Source organism: Eurosta solidaginis, chromosome 1, assembly GCF_040869045.1.
Source record: "Eurosta solidaginis isolate ZX-2024a chromosome 1, ASM4086904v1, whole genome shotgun sequence".
In the NCBI taxonomy this organism is placed as follows: domain Eukaryota; kingdom Metazoa; phylum Arthropoda; class Insecta; order Diptera; family Tephritidae; genus Eurosta; species Eurosta solidaginis.
The window spans coordinates 385067020-385094951 of NC_090319.1; the positions used below are offsets into that span (position 1 = coordinate 385067020).

The following is a 27932-nucleotide window of genomic DNA, read 5'->3' on the forward strand; positions in this document are numbered from 1 at the left end:
CAAAATTTTACTTATTTTCTATTCCGCGTCATAAGTTCAACTCACCTACCAAGTTTCATCGCTTTATCCGTCTTTGGTAATGAATTATCACACTTTTTCGATTTTCCGAAATTTTCGATATCGAAAAAGTGGGCGTGGTTATAGTCCGATATCGTTCATTTTAAATAGCGATCTGAGATGAGTGCCCAGCAACCTACATACCAAATTTCATCAGGATACCTCAAAATTGACTCCAGTTATCGTGCTAACGGACGGACGGACGGACATGGCTCAATCAAATTTTTTTCTATACTGATGATTTTGATATATGGAAGTCTATATCTATCTCGATTCCTTTATACCTGTACAACCAACCGTTATCCAATCAAAATTAATATACTCTGTGAGCTCTGCTCAACTGAGTATAAAAATAGGTAGGTACTTTGCGTGAGGATGCAAAGTTTCACGTTTTTTGTGGTCTGCATGTAACAACTATTACTACGATTTACGTATTTCAACAATATATGACGTAAACGTAAGTATTGGATGAAATTTCTTGAATTTGAAGCTTCTAGCCATAAAAAAGGGGCAAAAATTACAGTTTATATGGGGTATATAATATATATACCACCGATCTCTAAGATTTTTTCTGACAACAATATATGCTATATACGTAAGCATTTGGTGAAATTTGAAGCTTCTAGCTGGTAAAATGGGGTAGAAATTGCGCAAAGTTTCTTATCTGAACAATCGGTTGTGGGGATATATACTATTTTATACTTATATATATACTTTTTCTGAAAAATCGGTTGTATGGAGGATATATGCTATAGTGGTCCGATCCGGGCGGTTCCGACAAATGTCTAATCGGACACCTAAATACACCCGCTCACCAAATTTTATCAAGATATCTCAAAAATTGAGGGACTAGTTTGCATACAAACAGACAGACGGACATGGCTAAATCAACTCAGCTCTTCATCCTGATTATTTCGGTATACTTAATGGTGGGTCTATCTATTTTCCTTTAAGGACTTACAATTTTAAGATTCGTGCCAAAGTTAATATACCATTTCATTTTCATGAAAGGTATAAAAACAGTTTCCAATAGCTGAGTGTTCCATTTTTTTTTATTGAGCACATTTCCTTTTTTACACCACTGTAGCGCAATTACTCTCCCTTTTACCAATACACCCTGACATTCCAATTTGCCCACCTATGATGTAAAACGATTTTGAGGTGATATTTTGTTTTTTCTCTCTCATTTCAAGATACAATTTTTACTTGGGGCTGCTAGTTTTGTGTTACTAAGTTGGTACTGTCATCGAAGGTATAGAATTGGGATCATTACCATGATTATTGGCGCCGTAATTTGTTTTGGTTATTTCCATACATACTTAGAGTGCAATCGCGTAAGTAAAACTGTTACCAGCATACAGTTTATTAAATCCATAAACAAACTCTATGTGCATTATTTGTTGGTTTTGTAGAAGTTAGAGGCAGAACGTTTATTGGAAATATTGGCCCGTAACGAAAAGCTCCAACAGGCAGAGCCCAGATGGTATACCCCGTTTATTAACTTTTTCCACTTCAATGAGCCAGATGCGAAACAGACTCAGCGGGAATTTATAAAGTTTGTATTGGACCTTTGCATCATGCAACCAACAAAGCGAAACCGTTACTAAAGCGTAAACATTTTTATTTTGTCTAGAAAATCAAGTCAGCTGAACCTAAGTTTTTGTCGTCCCGATCATGTATTTCTCTTGTATGCTAATGATTTATTCTTGAAGCAGCTGCAGTTTCTGATTGATAAATGTCAAGAATCAATGGCAATATTGAGAGGTAATTGCTATTAAACAGTTATGCGCTACAACTCACAGAAAGAAGCTTATAACTTTAAACAAATTTTTCAATTTAATTACAGAAGATTTACCCTTCCCCTTAAATTCCATGGCTTGTGTACTTTTGGTGACGCTAATTGGTTATATTTTAAAACTCACATTCAAATATATACTTAGTCCGAGAGCATGGGTAGGCATATGGCATGCACACAACACGCTTCCTAGCATAGGTACAGGTACGAGTACAGGTACGATACATCATGAAGATCGTATTTCGGGTGAAAATTTAAGAATGCTTTTGCATGCGCTTAGCGGAGGCGCGACATCGAACCAGATTACGATCAGCAATACAACTGCCACGGCGTCTCTGACACAATCGCATTCAACGGGCTCCGGTGTGGAGGAAATACAGGATGCTTTAGAAATTGGTAATGTCGATACATCAAAGGATTCTGCAATGTCCGAAGTAACAGCCGAGGTTAAACGGCAAGACTCACCACAGAAGCAAACAGAGAAACTGGATAAGAATAACAGCAGTAATAAGTCAGTTGATATATTAAAAGATAAATCGGATGTTGAAAGCAAAGAGGCGAAGCTGGAAGATGTAATTGATGAAGAGACGTAACAGTTCCAAAATGTTGGTGCTCTAAACAACATATAGAGTGAGTCGGTCGCCATACGAAATAAAAATAAAAAAAAAACTTCCGCTAAATTTGAAACTTATACTGAAACGGCCACGAAAAGAATTTTTTTCTCTTTTGAAATAATGTTGAAATTGTTTTTTAATTGTAATATAGTTGTTTGATATCCGTTTTTGAAATAAGTATGCCATTATCTTTATATTGGGAAGCTCTATAATTCTTTCTAGTATCCTTTTGGGCTCTGTAGTCTTTTTCACATCGTTGGGTTTTCTTAGCTTGGTGAAACGAGAAACATACTTTGAGGCGCTGAAACTGGTTTAAAAGACAACAACAACAACAACAACAACCGCGCAGCTCAAAAAGAAGCTTGTCTAGAGCTTCTCAATACCAATACAACAAAATTAAGGAGATATCAATGTGGAAAATCGAATGTAAAAAAACAGTTTATAAGTATAAAAAAACCGAGACTCAACATTAGTTTTAGATTCTTTGCAAGTTTGTTTTTCGACCTAGTCTAGAATATATCGCTCGTTTTATTATAAAGAGATGTAAAATTTTAATTTGTTGGGAAAACTTAACAAAGTTTTATTTTTCACACAGTCGTTGTTTACACACAAATACTTTTGTTGCTGAAACTCGTTACTTGAAGAGCGGTAACGAGGAAAGCGGACGGGCACCGAGTTTCTTGTGCTCGGCGACTTGCTTTGTGCTGTCTTCTGCTGTCAAACTTTGGTTTTGTGATTTTTTTTTATTAAAGAACTTTGTATTGATTTTGAACTGAAATTTTTATAATATTTCTAATATTTCATAATAATTTTTGAAATTTTCAATAAATAAAACAAGTTTTTAGAAAGAATTGAAATAAAATATCGAACTGTTGCGTAGAAAGAGTCGCCGTGTGTTGGTATGCAACTCCAAAAGAGACATAACTTTGTGTGTAAACTGCGACTTACAAAAAATATATTTAAAAAACATATCTCTCATTTAATAGTGTCATAACTAAAAAACACCACTTTTGAGTTAATAACATATAAACGTACCCAATAACATTATCCGTGTTGTATAAAAAAATCTTTGCGATTTACCACGTGCTATAAAAATGAAAATATGCCTTTATATGCGCAACATATGCCAGTTAAAATCTATGAATGGCTCTCCTGGAAAATTGTGTTTTTTGAGTTATGACATTATTGAAGTAAATGAGCGATATGTCCGGTCATTTTTGCACCTTGCGATATTTTATGTATGTGAACATAACTCACCCAGCGGCTGTTTTGGAATATCATGAAATCCCGAAAAATTAAAATTTTGTATAACATCTGTTTACAGTAAAACGTGCGATATTCGCATACATCAATCAGGCTACGCTTTTATCTTATTTATTTGTTGTTTATTTATGATTCGTTATTATTTCATAGATGCAGGGCGTCGAAGAAAAAAAAGAAATGCTTGTTCCATTAAAGTTATTTCAACGCATTAATATTTAGTATATGAATAACAAAGCTCTAATGAATGAATTAGTTTTGTTTTGCAAAGTAAGATGTAGAGCAATTATTTTAAAATGTAACATAATTATGTCTAATGTATTATTCAAATAAAGTTTTATTATTACTGATCAAATATTGAAACTACTAAAAATGTTGTGATATTGGTAAATATATACCTACTTTTTATGTTGGAACTCACAGCAAAGACATCGAAAAGTTACTGTGGATCTCCAACATTAAGCCATTAGATTGCCAGGGTAGAGTGCATGTATAAAACGAGTACGATTCAATAAATGAACACAAACATAAATTTCTTTATTTAGAGATTTATTTCAACTATGTATTATTATTTTAGTTGCTTGTCACAATACAATTTATTATTATAATTCTTAGTATATATATTTGTATTTTGTTTAGTGTATATACTATATAATTGTATGTCAAATTGTTATCCATTATACACATACAAATCTATATGTACATACACACGTCCCGTACTAGTTCGTTTTTTGTATGTGTACTTTATTAAATATATTTATTTAAAATATCTTGCAAATTTATGTGTGACGCTCAAAAATTTCCTACAGCAACTTAAAAAAAAATATATATATTTATAGGCTCATTCCATTTCAAGACACCCGGTCCGCGCGGACATGATTTTTGATTTCGATGAAATTTTAATATTTTGTTCTTTGGTCAAAATAATGAAACGCGTTTTTTTTTTTTTTGTTTTTTTTTTGCCTCAAACAAATTTTGTTTCGGATTTATCGGCAATTGAATTCGATAAAATGCAATCGATATTTTATTCACCTATTTTTTCAACTGTCAATAACTTTGTCAAAAGTTAAAAACACCCTTTGATTCTTTCTTTTAAATCGATATATTTCGATTGCTCAACGGCAATCATCTTCAGGATTGTAGCAACTAACAAAAATATAAAACATTAACAATAAACAAATTTTGCATTTTACATATCACATAAATACATACTTTTATTAACACGTCTGCTTGTCTGACGTGGAGTATGGTACTGTTTTTAGTAAGCAGGTGTTTGTAGATATGTGCGCTGTGATCTACGTCGCTCTTATAGTTGAGTCGCGTGTTAGTCGGAATATTAAAAATGTGTAACATTTCTAGTGTGAAGCGTTTGTTATAGTGTTGTTCTTGTTGCAGTATTTTAGTCTCATCAAAGTTTGGTGTGTGGCCGCTGTCTGCACAGTGGGCCATGAGTGCTGTTTTTTGATTATTAACTTGATGGCAAAATTTAAAATCAGACTTATGCTGTGAAATTCTCGTTTTGAGTTTGGACTTTGTAGTACCTATATATATGGGGTATTCCATCCCATTTCGACCAATTTTCAACCCGACCCCTTTAGAATTGGCTGAAAGTTTTTCTTCTTTTTCTAGCTTACGAAAGACGTTTTTCAGAATTTTTTCATCCAACTCAAAAAAATTTATGAATTTACAAAAAAAAAACACCGTTTTTGTTTTTAAAATGCTATCTTTTTCAAAAATTGACCGTTTGGGATCTTTTTTTTTTTAAATGTACTTTTCGGAAAAAATACAAAAAAATTTTTAAAGTTTTTTTTTAATTGACATTAGAGAAAAATTGTAAGTTTACAAACGGCGATGGTTACTAGGACATGTTTCTGAATTTCACTTCTTCATCAGCTAGCCTTTCGGGAGCTGAGCGTTGAACTCGAATCTCCAACATTCACATCATTAGCTGCTAAGCCATATGAATGTCCCGTTGTTCGCTGTACAATTAGTCTTTTGGTTTTTTTTTTGTAATTTTTCAGTTTTTCGAGATTTTTCGAATTTCGCCATTTTTTTTTTTTCATAAAATCTCAATCAATTCTGCAATCATCCCCACTAATCCCGGAGTGGGCCGATATTTTTTTTTGTATTTAATTGAAAAAAAAAAACTATAAAAAATTTTTTTGTATTTTTTCCGAAAAGTACATTTAAAAACAAATTGAAAAAAAAAAAAGATCCCAAACGGTCAATTTTTGAAAAAGTTATAGCATTTTGAAAACAAAACCGGTGTTTTTTAAAAATTCATAAATTTTTTTGAGTTGGATGAAAAAATTCTGAAAAACGTCTTTCGTAAGCTAGAAAAAGAAGAAAAACTTTCAGCCAATTCTAAATGGCGCGGGTTCGAAATGGGATGGAATACGCCATATATTATTGCACGTTTCATCGCTATTGCCTTTACATGGTATCTTGTAAACTAAGTTATTTTTTTCCATTATTGGTATTTTCGATTTTGTTTTGTTAAATATGTTTTTTAAAGTGTTCGTAGGTTTATGCGCAATTTTTGTAGTTTCTTTATCATAGCATTCAGATTTTTCTAAACGTTCTGATAGCTGCGGTTATTATTTTTGTTAGTTGCTACAATCCTGAAGATGATTGCCGTTGAGCAATCGAAATATATCGATTTAAAAGAAAGAATCAAAGTGTGTTTTAATTTTTCAATTATAAAACACGGACCTAAAGCCAGATATAAATACATATTTAAAGATAAAAGGTCGCCAAAAAATTCATAATTTAAAAATGTATGACTTTTTTTTTCAAAAATTAATGTTTCAAAAAAATTGTTTAAACTTTTTTTATATCGAGTGAACAGTTTATATTTCAGCTTGGGTAAATATCCATTAGCCAAAACTCGTTGTTTTCGAAATATGAATTTTTGAAATTAAACTTTTTTTCGCCATATATTGATGCAATACATATCAGCATACAAGGCGATCAATGCCAAATGCTTAAAATTAATTAAAATCTCATATTTATTATTGAAAACAGAATATGGCAAAATATTTCACTAAACCTCCAATACCATCACAAGAGCCCTTGCCATGTCCTGTTACAAAATCACTGTACAAAATCAAATACCCAAATTGAAACATAACCGTTATTTGTAATATTATATGTAAAAATAATATTTGTATGTAAAAAAAAAAGTCATACATTTTTATTAAATACTAAAAAAATATTTTTAACTATATGCAATTGTTTATAATTTTATATAAAATTAAAAGTAATAGCGAACATTTCAAAGAAAAAATCATGAGAATCGGTTAATTTTTGACAAAGTTATTGACAGTTGAAAAAATAGGTGAATAAAATGTCGATTGCATTTTATCGAATTCAATTGCCGATAAATCAAAAAAAAATTGTTTTAGGGCAAACAAAAAAAAAAACGTGTTTCATTATTTTGACCAAAGGAACACCATAATAAAATTTCATCGAAATCAAAAATCATGTCCTGCGCGGACCGGGTGTCTTGAAATGGCATGAGCCTATATATAGAACATATACATACATATTTATAAATAGCATGTATACAAGTGTGCTTTCATTTTATTTCTAAACATGCACAAATGATTGTTTTAAATTTCTAACCATACCCTTTATTTATTTGATGTTAATGTGCCTGCAAAATTTTTCGAAGCAAACTTTTTATATCTAAGAATATTATGCGTGCGGGTACGAAAAAAAAGAAAAAAAGTAACATTCGTATATGTAGTTTATTTTTAATTTTCCAGGCTATTAAGTAAAATGTACAAAATACGCTGTTTTGTTTTACGAAACTCATTATTTTAAATCAATATTCTACTTATTCGTTGTATTTTTAACTAATTTATATTGTGTGATTTTTTATCTTTATGAACAACGTTTGTTCGGTAAAAGTAGTTTTGACTTAAGTACACCCGTTGGTAGTTGGTGTGTTTTTTTTTCGATCCTTTTTATGTTTATGAAACTAAATTTTAACAGATCACACCACACTAATTTACTAAGCTAAAAGCATAATGTGTATTGTATAGTCTACGAATTTCTAAACAGCACTTTATTTCAAACTTAAAAGAGTAAAGTATTTCTGAATAATAATGTAAGATGTAAATTCTATTTAAAACGTATTGTGTCATCAAAAGAGCACAAAAAATTAAGCAAATAAATTAGCAAGCTGTTTACACGCAAAAAGTGTGGTTTGTGATTATTGGCAACTTCTCTTTGGGAGCTCCGTATCATATTTACCTACGGCGACAATCTCTAAGTAAGACAATTTCAATTCTTTATTAAAATGTGTTTTATTTATTGAAAATTGGAAAAGGATTCGTGAAATATTAGAAATTTCAATAAAACTTATAAAAATTTGTATTCAAAATCAACAAAAAAACCAAAGTTTAACAATACCCATCCGCTTTCCTCCTCAAACTTCGAAAAATCAAAGAAAAACCAATTTTTTTGATTTCAGATTTTGATATTAACGAAACTTTTAAAAAATTTACTATTTTGGGTGTGCAAGCCTGTCATAAACTATCTTGCATTTATTTTTTGCGGCGGAGAAAAACGCACTCGTTGTGACGATTTTTAGCCTAAAAAGGCCCATTTGCAAAGTTAGCTTTTTAACTCAGAATTAAAATGACATGATGGGTTAAACTCATACATTTTTGACACATTTTTATACTCAGCGTGTTTTGCACACAGAGTATATTAACTTTGATTGGATAATGGTTGGTTGTACAGGTATAAAGGAATCGAGATAGATATAGACTTACATATATCAAAATCATCAGTATCGAAAAAAAATTTGATTGAGCCATGTCCGTTGCCTTTAATATAAGGAATGTTTTGAACAAAAATTAACGAAATCGGTTAAGGACCACGCCCACTTTTATATAAAAGATTTTTAAAAGGGTCGTGGACGAATAAAATAAGCCGTATCTTTGCAAAAAATAGCTTTATATCAATGGCATTTCATTTGCCAAGTGGATTTATAACGGTAAATAGGAAAAACTTTAAATAAAAAAAATGGGCGTGGCACCGCCCATTTTATGACTAAGCAATTTTCTATGTTTCGGGAGCCATAACTCGAAGAAAAATTTACATATCGTAACAAAATTGGGTACACATATTTTCCTTATAGCAGGAAATATTTCTAGTAAAAATGGACGGGCTCGGTTGAAGACAACGGCAACTTAGATATAAAACAATTTAAAAGGGTCGTAGACTATAATAATAAGCTATAACTTAGCAAAAAATAGTTTTGAATTAATGATATTTCACTTATGAAGTTTTATTGTAAGAGGAAATGGGGAGACATTTTTTTTAAAAGGGCGGTGCCACTTGTTATGTAGAAAAGTAATTTATCTGAAAGGAAATGTACAATGGAAGCTCACGCTGAGTATATAATGTTCGGTTACACCCGAACTTAGACACCTTTACTTGTTTAAGTTAACATTTATCCTTTAGTTGAGATGCAAGGTCGGATGTTGTGTGTCACTATCCTTTAAGGCAACTCTCCTTCCGTTAGCAACTTGAAATCAATAGAACCTCGCTTGCAAGATTTATATTTATTTGCCACTTGTATTTCATAGACTCTTTATTACGCATTGGAACAGACTGAATCGTCAAATTACTATGCCAACAACTCGGTGAGCCACGTTCTCAAAGACATGTAAATACCGTCTTAATTATTTGGAAGCGATTACTCTCTTGGGGCAAATTTCTTATGAATATTACTTATGCATATCTTAGAGGGATCAATCCTTCCACCAGTCTTACTAACTTGGACAGCGAATAACCTGAGTGCTCAGAAGCAACGGTACAACTCAGGTATGAAATACTTAAGAGCGGAAGAATTAAGCAGAGTGTTTTGCTCAGGCGCTTCCCGAGATATGCTTTAAAATTAATGGGGAAGATGTCAGATTCCAAAAAAATATTGGTCGATATGGAGGAAATAGACATCGCTTCCTTGCAGATTTTCATATGCAGGCGGAAATGCTCCCCATGCTCTTATGTTAAGCTCTGTAAATCTGTTCTCAGAGTTCAATACCCAATTCTTGCCGTCGACGAAATCAGACTTCTTAGAGATTCGCGCGTTACGCTGCCTGATCTGGGTATTGTATTAGGTTCAACTCTAATTTATATGGGATCAACCGCGAGATACGCAAAGTATGTACTGCATGTAATGGATCCATCCTCTCATGACTAACCATCTTTTAAATTATAATTGGAACGCATCTAACGCCAGTATGTCGATAGCCCAATTATGAAGACTCTGTCAGTTTCCTTGGGCTTCCGTTCGAGGATATCGATGACAGTTTGTGTGTGAGTTAAAACAACAACAACATGGATATTTATTTCATAGTCGAAATTGTAACTAAATAATACCGATAAATATCACGATCCTGCTTTTCCGAAAAGTTTCGAAATTATTCCGAAAACAAAGCGAATCAATTCCGAAATTAAACCAAAGAGATGAAACTAATTCCAAAAAGGTCAAGAGCAGCAGGAAAGGAGGCTGCTTACAGCGTTACATAAAGATTTAACGGAAAGAGAAGAGTCTCTGAACTCTAGCATGAGTTGAAGTGAGATGAGGAGTCTTTACAGAAAGAAAATATAGTGGCAGAATGACCGAAAGGAAATCTAATATCGAGTATGAAAATTTATATTGTGGTGAATTTTAGCATCACTATGCTGTTATTAAATAAAGGCACAACAACAAAAACATTAAAGCAAGCTACACTTGCACATACATGGAAGGCAGCGAGAACTACATGCACACACATAACCAACAGCTCGAAGTGAAGAGATATCTCACACACTTATGTAATCACCCATACACACGCATATAACTAATTACCAAGCAGGAGTTACAAGAGTTCTAGAAGGTGAAACGTCTGGACCTTTGGAGAAATATGCGGACCAGGCAACAGGGAGTATAAAAGCAGCGCAAGCTGAGTAATAACTAATCAGTTTTGATTTAAGCACGCTATTGGTTGTGAAGTATAATTGTGAAGTACTGATACCAAAGTAATCTAAATAAAGACCAGTTGGCAATACTGAATATTGCAGTGATTTATTCAATAGTTTAGCTATTCGAACTTTAGCAGAAGGTTTCAAATATGCGGAGTTTCCCCAAATTCGTTACAATATTGTGACGTGTAGCGGTATTGTAATTGTAACGTACAATGAATTTGATGCTCGATCCCTCTTAATTCGAGCCTACTAAGCTCGAAAACGACCTATCTCAGAACACTTTTCAAAATCGCCCTATCTCAGAATTCGGTTGAAGGACGCCCTTTCTCGAAACTTTTTTCATAAGCGGCCTAGGCGTTTTTGAAAGAAATTCTGAAAAATGCCGTTTTTGAATAAAATTGTAAGTTAGGCCGTTCTTTAAACAAAATCTGAAACTGGGAGATCTTCCAAAATAATTTTTAAAATAGGGCATTTCCTTTGAGAACCATTCCGAATTCACCATAGAAGAATCGAATTTTTACAGGGAATGAACTATAAAGGGATATCTATTTTTTATGGTGGGTAAATTTGGGGGCTTTAAGCCAGGCGTTGAACTGTTGCCTGCAAAATAGCCATAACAGTAGGAATTTGTCGATTTCATTTTCAATTCACAGGTTTTGCTGTCGTTGTTGCAGCAGTACATCGCCCCACCTAATAGGTGCGACTACTCACAACGGGAGTCCAGGGAAACTCGCAGTTTCAACAGGGGTGGACCAGAGAGAGACGGATGCTAGAGGCGTTGGATCCATATTGCAATTGAAAGGATGGTTGGTGTTATGTGGGGCACGTTGCTAGCAGGAAATACATTATGTACGTCGGGGTTGATTCTGAATAGGCAAGAGTTTAACCTGTTACAGTATCCAGATCGAAGTTGAGCTAGAGTGACACACGCCCTAGGGAGATTACTTTCCTCTTCTACGAGATCAGGGTATTAAGCTTTGAGAACCTTTTGTGTTCTTCCACATATGGGTGGGTTCTCAAGTGCCGTATTTCTTAATAATGCTTGCGGAGATGGCTTCTTAAGTCCCTGGGAGGCCGGACCTCTTCAATCAGATGTCTGTTGGGAAGCCTAGGTTTCTGGTTATTCAAGAGAAACTGTTTGTTCAGCATTTCATTTCTCTCCCTAATGTGGAGTACTCTCGCCTCACTGTGTAGGTGGTGTTCTGGGGACAAAGGAAGACAGCCCGTAGCCGTTCTGAGAGGCGTGTTTTGACATGCCTGTATTTTCTTCCTGTAATAACCTTTAGGCTCGGCGACCATATCGGGACGCGTAGCATGCAAGCGGCCGGCCAATGGCTTTGTAAGTGGAAATGAATTCACAATCATTTTTTGGTGCAAGAACAGCGACTATCACATTGACTACTTTGAGACGACATGTAAAATAAAAATGAAATAAGCAAACACCCCAATGTTATAAGTTGCAACAGCTAAAGGCCCTGTCATAACTAGTAATAAGTCACGCAGTCAACACAAAAACTTAAAAATCTAAAAAGTGAATAAATTCACCATATCAAGTATTTTTAAGCCATCGATATGGCAAAAAACCAATTGCTTTGCTATGGCACGGTTATGGCTAAGACGTTAGGGGGCTTAGAATATACCCGCGGTAGGTATGCCTGTCGTAAGAGGCGACTAAAATACCAGATTCAAGGGGTTGTGTAGCGCAACCCTCTCAGCGACACCTCTCCATATTTTTGGTAGCGTATTATCAGTCGACCCCTCAACTAGACTTTTACCAAAACTTCAATTGCCAAGTTTAAAGTTCCTTTAAGACCCCGTTGCATAAACAATTTTTATATAGATGGTTCCGCCATGGATTGTAGCGAAAACAATTTATGTTCAGTAATTTGAAGTAAAATCCCAACCGTTGAGTGGATCAAAAATACTCAACGGTGCGTTCAGAAAATTATCAATCAACGATTGACCAACACTTGTGTTTGCTGAAATTGCCCCTTGATTGATGCATGTATAACGATTACACAAACTCAAATTCCGTGTTTGCCAGTTTCGATCTACTATTTAGGCACATCCAAAAATGCTCAGAGAGGGATTGTAGTGCAGGTTTTAACCCCGGTATAAATAGTGGCGGCCACCGTGGTGTGATGGTAGCGTGCTCCGCCTATCACTCCGTATGCCCTGGGTTCAACTCCCGGGCAAAGCAACATCAAAATTTTAGAAATAAGATTTTTCAATTAGAAGAAAATTTTTCTAAGCGGGGTCGCCCCTCGGCAGTGTCTGGCAAGCGCTCCGATTGTATTTCTGCCATGAAAAGCTCTCAGTGAAAACTCATCTGCCTTGCAGATGCCGTTCGGAGTCGGCATAAAACATGTAGGTCCCGTCCGGCCAATTTGTAGGGAAAAATCAAGAGGAGCACGACGCAAATTGGAAGAGAAGCTCGGCCTTAGATCTCTTCGGAGGTTATCGCGCCTTACATTTATTTTTTTCTTTTTTATAAATAGTACCAAAGCGAAAATAAAAATTTTCATTCGCGATCAGATATTTTACATAAAATAGTTGTGAGTAATCTAGTTCCATGAGAAAGTTGGGGTCGCCAAAGCCTAGCCTGCTAAATATGTGTACATATGATACACTCATATTTGTAACAGGATTCCCCTCGCGTAGGTGAGGTTGACTTGACTGTTGGGTTGCGGAAGCTATAAGGCTTTGTATTACGCTTATCCACCCCCTGCGTATTAGCAGTCGACCCCTATTCTAGACTTTTACCGAGTTGTGTTTGGGTTTGGTGAGAACGTAGTATTAACAACGTAAACCAAATAAAAAAATTCTTTCAAGCGAATTTAACATTTTATTATTTTATATACTACAATCTAAAGTTTTTAATGTTTGTTTTTGTTTCGCATGTATCCAATAGTAAAGTTACATTCTAATAGCTGCTTGCCAGCAAATATTCTAATACCCCACTAATTTCTAGACTACGGGAAGAAGCGCTCTTCTAATAAGTTTTATTAAATATTTTTAAACAAACTTTGTAGTATGTATTTATACAAACTTACATACTTCCTAGTATATATATATTCAGCTGTGGTATGTATTATATATACTATTTTTTGGGGTGCTTTTACTCATCTAAATATTTTTGGTTTTATTTCGATGTTTAATGTTTGACTTAAGACCTACTTTTGCTTAAATTATGTATAGCACAAATAAATTGAATATATTACTATATTTATTTGTTTGTTAATTTACTTATTGTAATTTTTAAGAAGAATCAATTAATTTTTAATATGTATATGTATTTATGTATAATTAATAAATTATTTTGATATCATATTTAACAATTAAAGCTTTGTCAATTTCAATTCAATGTTTACTTTCATTTCTTTTGTTTTTAATATATTTAAGTTAACTAAATGCTATAAAACTGCACTTAAGCGACTATATTGTTTTTAAATAAAAACTTAAAAATATATATAAACGCTAGAATTGTAGCGAAAAATGCTAAGATTTTGCTTTAAAATAAGTTTTTTTGAGTTTACGTATAAGCTTCAAGTAGCACTTATTATTTTCAAAACAGGGTTTTATTAAAATTTAATAACAAATATAGGTATACTTTACGCATTTTTTAATGTTTTCAGCAAATTGGTATAACGCTCTCTTCTTAAGTGTTTTGGTTTACATTATTATATATGTATTTACAAAATATTATTGACATTTTAATTAAACCACAAAAGTAATTCTAGCTTTTCTTTATTCATTAATAATTTAATTTAATTTGTGTATGTGTTTTTTAATTTATCTAAGGTGTACATACAGCTTCGCTTCTTTTAAACCTTAAAATGACTCTGAGTATTTTGACGTATTTAAACAAAGTTCATCACATTTAATCCGTTAAAAACGTAGTAATTAGAAGTTGGCATTTTTTAAATTAGGCTGACAGAGGTGACGCGTTGCTATAGTATAAAGATAGATAGCATTGTGGAAAAAAAGTTGGTCAAGAATGTCCAAGATGACTACTTTTTAGCTTTTTGGCAGCGTTTTGACAGGATGTTCAATATGGTGGCGCATAGGGCCGGCTACCTTCAGCGGGTGATAGAAAGAGATACAGAATGAGACCACAATAGTCACTAACAATCAGGTGATCGGTTCCATTTGTAATTTTGATGCCTATTCAGAAGTTACCACACTTGTCTTATACACAATGATAGATAGAAAATGATTTCTTATGGAAAATTGTAAAAGGTGTCACAGTACCAGAAACGTTTAAAGCATGTAGAATATATGAAAAAAATTGAATTTATGACATTTTATTTTTAATTGACGAAAAATTGATTTTATGTATCCGTCAGTATTTGAATAATTATAGCTAGTTGATCGCATACTATATTGAACTCGAATACCCCCTAGTCGGTTTTCAATCAATGCAAATCGATTATATGTAAGCCATATAAAAACAAACGAACCCAACAATTTCATCAAGTTTTCTGTACTTTTAACTTATCTACTTAAAGCTAATTAGACGTGTTGATTCTGAGTCCGAGGTCTGTTTAGGTCGTACAAACCAAAGTTTCCAGTAAAACGCAAGAGGTACTAAAAATCGAGCAAACATATCAACTGTTTGTCCTCAGATTAAAAAAAAGTCCCTAAATACTTGATGTTTAAAGGAATTTTTTCATTCATTTCCTACTTTAGCACTTTATAGTCTTTCGAAGAAACTTCTTTCAGAAATCTTATGTATACCATGACAAAGAGGATAAATACAATAAGAGCCGTCAATCGTTATTTTTTTGGCATTTACTCGATGTATACTGAGAGGTAGTCGCTACTTTATTTTTTTGGCGAGATGTTTATAAACGTCTTCTATACATTTTCGTGGTGTATTTGTGTTTATTTCTCGACTGTATTTAATTAATTTATTTAATTCTCTTTCCAAAAATCACAGTTACACAAGGGGCCTACACGGCATGGATAAATGCGAGACAATTAAAAATGTCCCTCTCAGAAAACATTCGGCATCAATTTTTTCAATTTCCAGCGAGATACTCGCCACAAAATAACGAGTGACGGCTCTTATTGTATTTATCCTCTTTGACCATGATGAAATGAATATTCAGGTGTTCTCATCCCGTTGACGTTTTCCCTTATTCTGACAAGTTCGGCATGCATATTCTAGAGGGTTCTCTATCATACACAACTGCCTGTGAGTTCTACTAAGATCGGAGTAGATTTTAGAAATATTTTAACTATACAAGTGGCTGCTAGAATTTTTTTTAGCCAGAAAGATTAAAGTAACTTTGTGTTCTCCAAAAGAATATAGAAATATTTTTGTAGAAAACAAATTTGTTGAGGAATTTTGTACGAAAAATTAAGCAGTCAATATTTAATACTTTTGTAATACAAGTAAATACTGGAAAATAGAGCTTGTGTTGTTGACATCACCTTTATTATTTCATCATGATGTAGACAATATTTCAAAAATTTCAAAAAGAAGTCAAACACTTGCAAATATTTTGACGACCTGTAGTAGAATTCACTAACTGTTCTAACAAAATTGGACATCATTATATTCTCGAATCGATAACTTTATGTATTCAGTAACCATTTTTTATCTATATTCGGCTATCTATCAGCAGTTATCGTCGCTTAACTATCTGCATAATTTATAAACGCCATCAGTAATAAAAAATAATATTATAATAGAAGATAGCTTTAGGATTGTTAATGGCATTAGCTGAAATTCCATTGTTCTTCCATTTGTAATAAACATGGTGACTATATGTTAGCCATGCTTAAAGTGAGCTAGTGAATAGCACAATCGTTATCGGGGGCAATAAAGCGTTAATTGAAATCTCATCGTCAAAAGTTTGTGAATTCCTCCACTGAATCCGAATTTCGAATATGGCACGTTTTATTGCAGTTTCAAATTTTTGATTTTTTTTTTAGATTTTATAAGCCACGAAGATCACCAACTGGCAAGATTAAACTGATTTTATAGAATACCCAAAAATACCACAATAGCGGGCATAGATGCCTTAGAGTATCATATCTATAATGGAACTCTATGAAAAAATTAATCTTTGTCTGCGTTTGCAGAAAATTTGACTAGCACTGGACTACATTCGCTCAATACCCAAATAACGGGTTCAACTGACCTCTACAAGAACAAAATTTAATATAGGTAGGGAAAGAATACAGGACACTCTTAAAGTTTGGATTTTTATTCTTTAAATTTGTTTGTATATATAATTTTGGCTATCGGATTAATTTCCTAACTGTAGTATTTATTAAGTGTGCATGCATTTCATTTGGTTTATATTCTATTTAGTTTATTGCTTTAACATTTTATACATGATTTTGTTTCTATTAAATATTTATGTTATATGATTGCATAGTACAATGAATATACATATATGTCTTAAATACCATACGTTTCAGTATGATTTAGATAATATGAGCATCCTTTAAACTTTTGTATAATTCACTGGTCTGTTATAGTTTACAGTTAGTATACATTATTTTAATGTTTTTTACTTATGTTTAGGTATTTATTGTGCATTGAGTATGAAAAAATATTGATGCCAGATTTTATTTCACCGTGCCGTTCATCACTCAGAAATATTTTACTGGTATATATTTGACTTGCATTAGTTTTCATGGACACTCTTGCGGAACGGCAAGTTAACTTTTCTCTGAGCTAAAAACATAACATGCCGGTCTACATGTGTGCCTTATTGCGCTTATGAGTTAAGCGCACGTTACTCATACTTTGCATAGATTTTATTTGACTTGAGAATTGTCCCTTAAGGTTCTGTTTAATGTGCATTTCACATAACCGATTACCCAACACTTAGAAATACTTGACTTAGAACTCTGTTGAATTTTGATTTTCTTCGTATGTTCCAAATAGCGTCGGCACTTTAGGATGCCGTTTATGCTTTTAAACTTTATTTGGATATTTCTGTAAACATGTTAGTAAATGTGATTATTTGCATTTTTCTTTAGATTTTGCGAAAAATCAAGTACAACGTACATCGTATGTGCCAAGTTGAGTATAATGGTTAAGTTGCATAGTCGAATCTAGGCTAAAGGGCTAATTAAACTTCCTTAACCCTAACGCCATAGTCGTAACCATACCAATATCCATAACCATCTCCAATGTGATCGATTAATGCTGCCTTGACATAAAAATCGTGAAAATTTCATAAAAAATAAGAAAACGCAAAAAAATTACAAACATATTCCACAAAAAATAAGTATCTTAGTCATAACGTATCCAAAACAATGAATAAAATCTACAGAAAAGTTTTGATATTCACCAACTCAAATATTTTTAGGTTATGGGTATGGCGAGAAACCAAAAACCAATTGGTTGGCTATGATATAGTTATGGCGTTAGCGTTATGGTATGACACCATTAATCGATTACATTTATATCCATAAGGTAAATTCGATCAGCTGTTTTATATGGTTATAGTTTTATGGTTATAATTCACCATTAATTGGCCTTTATGTATGAGTAATAGCAGCTTTATACTGAACTCGTAGAGCTCATGAGTAAAAATTATTTACGAGGTTTCCATGATTACGAGACATGTGCGCGAATGAGTGAGTTCATTGTGGATAAAACAAGTGTGATATCTTATCTGTCAACTGTCTGACAGGATGTTCAATATGGCGGCGCATAGGGCCGGCTATCTTCAGCGGGTGATAGAAAGAGATACAGAATGAGACAGCGAGAGTTAATTACAAATCAGGTGATCCATTCTATTTGTAATTTTGATGTCTATGCAGAAGTTATCACACTTGTTTTATCCACAATGAGTGAGTTGCTTTAGCACGTTAAATACAATCTATGTTATGTACATATGTGACTTTTATTTTTCAATAAAAGTAAGGAATGCAAAATATTTTTCTTATTCTGCCATTAGATAAGATTTCGAAACAATAGGCTATTTTGATATGTATGTATTTATGCATATGCACGAGTTTATGGTTATGTTAGGAGCGCTGAATGTGAGAACTGTGCTATAAAACTGAAACCTAAATTTCTTTGTTTTAATTTTAACCAAGCGATTACGTTAAGGAAAATTTCTCTCCAATTTTCGTAACAAGATTTTTTTGCACTGATATTTTTAGCTAATAAACTTAAATCGTTTCTGGAAAAATCGACAACATTTTCAAATGACGTCAAATGAGGTGTTTTCAAATAAATGTGACGTCGTTATGGCACAGAAATTGGTCGAGTAGAGTTACAACGGAATGCATGTATACTGCTATTTTACAAAAAATTACATCTTCTATTTTTCCAATATATGTAATAAACCTATATTTTTTAAATTTAAGGATTATCGAAATGTTTATCAATTATCTCTTTTTATTAGTTGGAAATTTCCGCAATATTTTCGAATACCTGTCAGAGATGAGCTCAATTATATTCTTAAAATTGACATAGTCATAACGCCTTAAGGGCTAATTAAACTTCTTTAACCCTAACGCCATAGTCGTAACCATACCCATATCCATAACCATCACCAATGTGATCGATTAATGGTGCCTTAACCTAAAAATCGTGAAAATTTTATATAAATGAAGAAAACGCAAAAAATTACAAACATTTTCCACAAAAGATAAGTTTCTTAGTCAAAACGTATCCAAAACAATAAATAAAATATACAAAAAGTTAATAAATTCACCAACTCAAATATTTTTAGGTTAAGGATATGGCGAAAAACCAAAAACCAATTGGTTGGCTATGGTATGGTTATGGCGTTTGCGTTGTGGTATGGCACCATTAATCCAAGTTCATGTGGATAGACTAGAATCAATTCAAAAACAGTTTTTACTTTTCGCCTTGAGAAATCTTCAATGGGACTCTCCGTATAATCTTCCTCCTTACACTAATCGATTAAAACTAATAAATCTTCCTACACTTGCAAGTCGTAGAGAAATGCTAGGTGTACTATTTATGGCTAGACTTTTAAATGGATCGATTTCAAGCCCATTTTTTTTGAACGAAGTAAACTTGAATGTTCCATGCCGAGTTTCATGGCATTATAAACCTATAATTCTTAAACAATGCAGAAGCAATTTCCCACTATACGAACCTTTTCTATGTTTGTGTGAAGATTATAACTCTCACTCGAGAATAATTGATGTTTCGGACTCGCTCTTTGCCATAAAAAAGACGGTTCTATCTTCTCTTAATAATTAAAAAATTATATTTACTTTTAGTCTATTGTATTTTGTGAATCTATATTTCTCAGCTGATGAGTTTCTCTGTAGCTGAGCGGTTTTAGATCTCGGCGCTTAAGAAGCCACTGCCTCTCAAAGACTCGGTAACAAAAAAATTATAAATAACACATAAAGAACAATTAGGATACAAAAAAAAAAAAAAAAATATGTATTCATTAAAAAAAAACCAAAAACAGGATTAGCCTGGTTTTATCGGGCCACTTGAGGGCAGTGCGCTGCCACAACGTCCGAGAAAAAAAAATAAGTCTCTTAGTCATAACGTATCCAAAACAATGAATAAAATCTACAAAAAGTTATTAAATTCACCAACTCAAATATTTTTAGGTTATGGATATGGCGAGAAACCAAAAACCAATTGGTTGGCTATGGTATGGTTATGGCGTTAGAGTTATGGTATGGCACCATTAATCGATTATATTGATTTCCATAAGGTAGGTTCGATCAGCTGTTTTATCTGGTTATGGTTTTATTGTTATAAGTCACCATTAATTGGCCCTTAATGCATTGGGTATGGTGGGGTTATGGCTAAGGCGTTATGGTATGGCACCATTCAACATTCACATTTACATCCATAACGTTGGTTGGATCATCTGTTTTAAAATGATACGGATATGGCTAGTTCGCCAACCAAACCCTTTTTTCAAAGCCCAGACTTGATTGAAAGATATTTGCCACTGATTTGTATTACCCATGAAAATTTCTTATGAAAACTCCAGTTGTGATATTTTCTAACTTTTTTTTAAGTGGCCACTAATCAAATTTAGTAGATAAGTGTTACAGAATACCACAATCGGGAAATTTACCGATGTTTAACATTTGAGAGTAACTTTTTCTCAACGCTGTTTTCGGCTTTCACACATTTATTTTTATAAGCGTTCAACAAAAAGAGTAGAGGAGCAGCAAATTTCGTTTTATTGGCTTGATGTGCGCAATACCATCACCGCATACTAGTATTTTGTGAAGTAAACCTACACTTGTACGTACTGAGCCTGTCTATCTGCGCATAATAACCTACCATAACATAATACACATAACGTAACATAACATAGCATAGCATGAAGTCACATTCTATAAAAATAACATAAAACAGCACAACAGAGTACAAAATTGCATGCCATGTTTGTTATTTTAACATAACATAACAAAATATAACACAATATAAAATTTCATAACAAAATATCTATATCAGTAATATTTGAGTAAATGAAATTTCCTCAATTTGGTTAGCAAGGAAAGTCCCAAAATAAAAAAAAGCCTTTTGGTTTGAAAATGCTTTGTTCTGAAAAGCATATCACACTGAGACTAAAGTGTTTATTTTGATGGCATAAACTTTTTTCCAAAACTTTTTAATTATAAGTTAAAAGAAAACAAATGTATTACAGATTCTGAATACGATAAAAGATTCTTAGGTAAGGTTCAGTTTCAGTTAAATAGGTTTTTATTTAAATGGCACGTTAAAAGCCTATTTAAATCTGAGTAGCAAAAGTAATAATTTACAAATATATAATGTTATATGTAAATGTGTGCAATTACGTTAGGGTGCGTCTTGTTTTAGAAATTCTTGTTTATATTTGTAACACGTTTAGTTTTTGGAAAATTTCTTGTTTAGTATTTTTTTGTACACATTTTTGAAAGAAACAGGAGCCGAAACTTGCTAAATCCATGATAAAAACACAAGGTATAACCACTTTCTCTTCTGGTCGGCCATGATTTTTTTTTAAGTTTTTGTGCAGTATAATATTTAAAAATCAATCGCAGTGCAGAAGCAAATCTAAAACTAAACAAAGTAAGTTATTCAAATTGGTTTTTGTTTGAGAAAAAAATAAATATGTATGTGTGCAGTTGAGAAATTTGAATTTTTTTTCATTGCGGAAAAACGTCCATAATGTCAGAAACTTTTATACCTGGCAGGTGTTTTTATCATGTTTGAATCTTAAGTGTATTTGCGTGGCGTATATGCGCGAAACCTGGCTTTGCAGCCAGATAAAAAGTTTTATCCATATTTACTAGGGTGATCGACCCGGTTTATTCGAACCGGTTTTAAGCCGGTTTTTTCTTAATTTTTTGGCCGGTTTTTTTTATCCTAAAATTTCGAATATAGAATAACCCGTTTTTTTCTTCGGTTAACCGGTTTTTCAGAAGGACTATAAAGGCCTTTGAAAGTTTATCGAAATACGGCAAAATGTTAAACTCATGGGCGCACAATCATAGTCAAAATAAAATAGGTTTTAAATTTAGTTTCAGTTTTTTTGACAGATAGCTCATAGAAAATTATGTCAAAAAGCTGCAACTAAATTTAAAATCTATTTTATTTTGACTATGATTATGCGCCATGTTCTCCAAACATTGATTTTTTACTTAAACACTGGACAATATCCCGTTCATGATTCTTTTATACAAAAAAATACGATGTAGCATTGTATGATCGTTTGTTTGGGCAGAATCAATTTGATACATCTGATTCCAGTACAGAACTAAGGATTCAGAAAATGATTTAAAGAGTGAGTTGGATAAGACCATTCGCGATATTTCAAAACCAAAATCATTTAGCGAAAAAGTGCGGCAGAGGTTTTTTAGATGACTTTGTATGTTTTGCAAAATGTCAGAAATGGAGAGAAAATCTTGAAAAATTGTATAACGCATTACTGACAATAAGTCCCACTAGCACATTGAGTGAAAGAGCATTTTCTGTCTCAAGTTTCATAAAGACTAAAGAAAAGAATATATTGAGCCCGAAACATTTAAACAGTATTTTATTTTTAACAGATTACTTTAATCGCAATAAGTAAAGTCTTCACATATGAGGACTTTTTGATACCATAAATGAATATTACACTGTGAAATGAAATAAGACTTAATAATCTCTTGTTTATAACTGTATTAAATACACATTGAATTTGTTTTGTTTTCAATAAACTATTTACCTTTTATTTTTAGCTGAACAGAAATTTTATTATTTTGGGCAAGTACTAAAAAACCAGTTTATCCGGTTTTCCCCAGGTTTTAGAACTCAATGCCTGTTTTTTATATCTAAAATTTTTCGAATAATCGGAAAACCGGTTTTTGAAAAAAGGCGAACAATCGAACACCCTAATATGTACATATTTATTAGACAGACCCCAATGTATATACAACTAAATAGTAATATTTATTTTAAAGTTACATTTTATACGCACTACTTAAAATACCTAAACAATAAAGCTTGTAACATTTGAGTATAAGTTAAAAAACGTTTTAAAGCTAATTTGAAGTTAATTCGAAACGAGTATAATTTTCAACAAGTTTTTTTAGTCGTACTCCCTTTTTTGCTTTGTGGACTCGTATGATGGATGCATATATGTAGGTATGTACATAATAATTTTCTTTATATTTATGTATGTATGTATATAAGTAGAAGAAGCACCATTCCGTTGGCGGCCATACTTAATAAAATTTCCAAATTTGCTTCTCTGCTTACCTCCCACTCTCCATATCATAGCCATGCTTCGTTGATACGCTCTTCACGTTTACTCTTACATAAGTTGACATTTTTCCTTGATACCAGCTGATCCTTCACCATTTTCCGGTATAGCACCGTTTCTTTCTTTGCTTTTCTTTTCTTTTTTTTGCTTTCTTTGCTTTTTGACATCCAACTGCAGCGACACAGTGCGAGATTTTTCCAAATTGAGCAGTTCCTGTTTAGAAATAAATATATGAAGCTTACTTAATATTGGAGTAGCTCCAAAAAAATATGTGCATATGTTTTAGAAGGGTTGAATAGTTTTATTTTCCTCGAAATATGTGTAAAGATCGGGTTTAATTGGGGAATTCACATAATAGGTATAATATAGTTCATATAATTTCATATCTGTCTTGGATGGTTAGACCGAAATTTGTTGATGTTGCTCCGGATTTAAAATCGGCGAATCCATAACAATATTCCACTCAATCTATAAACTAACTTCTTTTCAAAATAAAAAACAAAAATCTTATAACTTTAAGCGAGCACTTCTTGTCTATTTGTATAGCCGAACGATCTCGAGAACGGCTCAACCGATTTAAATGAAATTTGGCACAGAGATAATGTATCACCTTCTAAGACTTTCGACCTAGGTGCTGCCACTCAGAATGTTTCGCAAGGTTGCCACCTATTCGAAATTAAAAAAAAATTGCATGAGATATGCCGGTATGGGTAGCAAACGAAAGGTATTTCACTCCGCATTACAATAAGGACATTTTTAAGTAGGGCTGCCATTTAGGGTTGGGGTAGATAGACGAAATATTACTCTACTTACTCATATTCTATTAAAGCTTTAAAGGAGAACATTAAAGTAAAAAATCTTCGGAAAAAATCTTACACAGTATTCGTCTTAATTTTCTTAATTTCACACACGCTAATAAAATTGAAATACAATACCAAGGCACCGTGGCAAATTCTAGCAAAATATATTTAAATGCATATTTTTGGCAAATATGAAATGAATAATTGCAATTTAGTCACAGGGTACTATTAGAAAGATTTCCCACCATAGCAAAAAGATATCTCACCATGGTAATTTGCTACGGTTGAACACTAGAGGCATATGTTCAATTTGAAAACGACATCTAACCATTTAACTACTTACCGACGAAGGAAGTAAGTTGACATTTAATTAAACTAACTGCTAGTTTTCATAACTTATAGTTGTCATTAGTGAAATTTATAAGTTTTTGGAATGTAATAAAATTGTGAGACTTTCATAGTGTATAAATAAAAAAATGTTTGAAATTAATTATTTGGCGCATGAAGATACTCGACCTAAATAACTTAGTTCTCGATTGCACTAATTGTCATAACCATCCCTTATACTGTAGGCTGGAATTACCCATTTCAAATTTTTCATTCCAGTTCATTTTGCGGTTAGTGTTTGATATGTTTTGAAATCTATTTTTAAGGAAATCAAATATTGGTAAGTAAAAATATATAATACTTGTACACATGAACGAATGATTAAAGATCCCGTAATGCCACAACCGCGTATTTGTAATTTAATTTAGGAAAAAAGTTACTGTCAAATGACGTAACGCATTTGAAGTTTTTCGGTTTTTTTAATTATCATTTTTCTTTAAATTTTGACGTGTTTTCTAAACGGTCACAAATTTAAATTTCGTAAAAAAATTTTTTTTTGCGATTTTTATTTTCAAATCGCGGCTTGTATCAAAAAATGAAGTGCTTTGTGAAGGGATGTGTAAATTCCTAAAAAAAGGAAAGGACTGGTCAGGTATCTCCTTAGCCAATTCTTCAGCGACCATATTCACGAAATGGACCACACAAGTTTTGGAAATATTAGACATCCACGTCGATGGCATTACGCTTCTAACTGTCCCACGCCCGAAATTTTGGAGGGTGACTTCGATAATGACCTACATTTTGGTGACCATGTAGCCGTAATTGCATCTCAAGTTCAGAGCCATAGCAAAGTCCTCAAGTCCCTCGATGGCAGCAGTTGGGGCAAAGGCGCAAAGAACCGCTGTAGCTACCTTTGAAGCAATTGGCCAGCCGATTGTACGCTATGCGTCTCCAATATGGACATCGAGCGTAAAAGAAACACTCTGGAGGCAGGCCTGTCAAAACACCGCGCTCACAAGAGGCGGAATAGTCCCCATAAAGGAGAGAAACGAGACGAGGAACAAATAATTTCTGTTGAAATCTCAGAAACTTGGCCATCCTAACAGACAACTGATGGAAGAGCCCCGCCTCCCAGGGACGTAAGAAGTCATTTCTGCAAGCACTAGGAAGAAATCCATCACAGAAGAAGCCTTATGAACCAAAAGAGCATAACGAAGGCCCTCAGAGTCATCATAAAAAAATCGGTAAGTCCTATGACGATAAATGCATGCCGAACCTCGTTCTCAGAGTACAATAACCTAAACTTGCAGTTGAGGAAACCAGAATCTCCAGAGAGTCACTTTGGCACAGCTTCGATCTGGATACGTGAATCATATTGACGACTGAAGGCGCCCAATACTGACGACTCCTACTGTGGAGGAAAGGACATTAATCTTTCGCAATTTTGAGTTTTGTGAACTTTTTATCGAAGTTTTTTCATATGTAAATTTATAATTTAAATTAAAATTTCCTAATGCAAAAAATATCAATAAAAATCAAATAAATTTGTTTTTGTTGTCCTCTTTTATTACATTTTAATTCTTTCAAACATACTTCAAAAGCATGACGTCACAGCAGAAGTTTTACTTTTTGTTGTTGCCTTTAATGCGAGATCTGTTACTTGGATCATGATATGTACATTAAGCTGGGTTGATTTGCATGAACGAAATATAACCCATATCGCGCCATCGATTTTTCGATAGGTTTTGGGCTCAGGAAAAAAATTTCCACTAAGCATACCCAAAAAAATAATTTTCGAGTCTGCAAAATTTGAGTTTTTTGACTTTTTTCTTTGATTTTTAAAGTTTTTTTCATGACCAACTTAAAAAATTTTCATTTGATTTTAAAATTTTGATGTATACCCTGGCCGACTCAAAATTGTCCGCTAAAATTTAGGCGATAACAGTTTTTTGAAAAAAAAAAAATATTTTTTGGGTTTGAAGAGTGTTTTGGTGAAAAACTTTATTTTTTCGCCATTTTTTTTAAGGGTTTTTTCAGAAACGTGCAAAAGTATTGCCGATGAAAACGAATTTGTCTCATAGTTCCTATCCCACTTAAAATTATGCGATAAAAACGTTGGCAATAACTGTAATATATAAAGTTGGAGTCAAAATGGCAGGAATAGTTAAAAAAAAACTTATTCTGAAAATTAGGGGTTAAAAAAGAGCCGAATGTGGCTCCAGAATGACAACACTGAGTGTAAAAGAAAAAAATATGTTTCGAACTGCATTTAAGTAAGATTTCCTTTTCAAATCTTGTATAGGGTCGCATTAGTGATGATTTGCCCATAGCTACTTAAAACTTTTGTCAGCTTTTGGCACTTACCTGAAATAATTCGGTGACATTGTGATTGGTTTTTGCCGATGTCTCCATGAACGATATACCCCAGGCTGCTGCCTGTGCTTGTCCCTCTGCTTCTTTCACCTCACGTAATTCGGCACTTTCATCGCTCTTGTTGCCCGCTAGCATAACTGGTATATTGACAACATCCGGCCCCTTGAAACAAATGAGAAAAAGTAATTGCACCTACATAGCATTTACACACATACATGCATGCATATTTTATTACTAAATATTATTTTTACTAGCACGTTTAAAGTCTTAATTGATGTAGAAAATATTATCAGTTACCTTTAGGTCTTTGATGTTTTGCCATATGGGTCGCAGCTCCTCTAAACTTTGCTTCGAACAAACCGAATAAACTAATATAAACGCATGACCTTTGGTTATAGACAGTCTTTGCATCGCCGGAAATTGATGTGAGCCAGTTGTATCGGTTATTTGCAGTGTGCAAATGTTTTTATTACAACTAATAACCTAATGCAAATGAATTTTCATATAAGATTACCATTTTAAGAGTTTTATAGTAATTTTTAGCTTGATGGCTTAACCCTTTCATTACCGTACTGTAAGAAGCGGTCCCCAACTTGGCAAACAAAAAAATTTGAAAATAAATCAAATTACTTTGGAAAATAGATTTGTTCTGGGATAATATGTCGCACTGGTTCTCCTACAAGTCGTTGATTGGGACTCATTTGCCCATCGGTATCCAATTTACGGACTGATCTTAAATTTTGTACACCAATGGGGTAATATGTCCCATTTCTGTGGCTTAACCAAGTCGATATGATATATAATCCCAAAACTCGTCTAGTTTCACTAGTAAATGGATGCATCTTCCATGGCATGGTCAGTAATACATTGAACTAACCAGCTGATCGTGAAGGATACTCATACTATGGTACTCATAATAATCAATGGAACGCTTGCTTATTCAAATTGTTTTGAGTTTCCATTCCCACCTTGGTGGTGAAAGGGTTAATTCACTCAAACACGGCTTTTATTA

General features: G+C 33.1%; 2 protein-coding genes across 5 annotated transcripts in view; one reads left to right on the plus strand and one right to left on the minus strand.

Moving 5' to 3' along the window:
* The first annotated feature begins 772 nt into the window (after positions 1-772).
* On the plus strand, positions 773-7929 carry LOC137238397 (uncharacterized). Its single transcript, XM_067763300.1, has 4 exons — positions 773-1391; positions 1470-1612; positions 1691-1821; positions 1904-7929. Exons 1-4 carry the CDS (start codon positions 1332-1334, stop codon positions 2443-2445), a joined length of 876 nt encoding a protein of 291 aa, XP_067619401.1. The 5' UTR covers positions 773-1331; the 3' UTR covers positions 2446-7929.
* A 5603-nt stretch (positions 7930-13532) lies between these two features.
* The window catches only part of LOC137238398 (GTP-binding protein Di-Ras2), a 31012-nt gene continuing 16612 nt past the window's right edge, over positions 13533-27932 (minus strand). For all 4 annotated transcript variants that reach the window (XM_067763304.1, XM_067763301.1, XM_067763303.1 and 1 more), the window contains exons 3-5: positions 27218-27403; positions 26912-27082; positions 13533-23633 (exon numbers count right to left, since the gene is read on the minus strand). In XM_067763304.1, the coding sequence (XP_067619405.1) occupies positions 23472-23633; positions 26912-27082; positions 27218-27403 (519 nt within the window). In that variant the 3' untranslated portion in view covers positions 13533-23471. The remainder of the gene's footprint in view (positions 23634-26911; positions 27083-27217; positions 27404-27932) is intronic.

What these genes read in the sequence shown, in the direction of transcription:
- LOC137238397 (XM_067763300.1), top strand. Translation starts at nt 1,332, where the DNA reads ATGATTATTGGCGCCGTAATTTGTTTTGGTTATTTCCATACATACTTA. An exon ending in CATACTTAGAGTGCAATCGC is followed by an intron (nt 1,392 to 1,469) that starts GTAAGTAAAACT and finishes TTGGTTTTGTAG; the next exon opens with AAGTTAGAGGCAGAACGTTT. An exon ending in ACTCAGCGGGAATTTATAAA is followed by an intron (nt 1,613 to 1,690) that starts GTTTGTATTGGA and finishes TATTTTGTCTAG; the next exon opens with AAAATCAAGTCAGCTGAACC.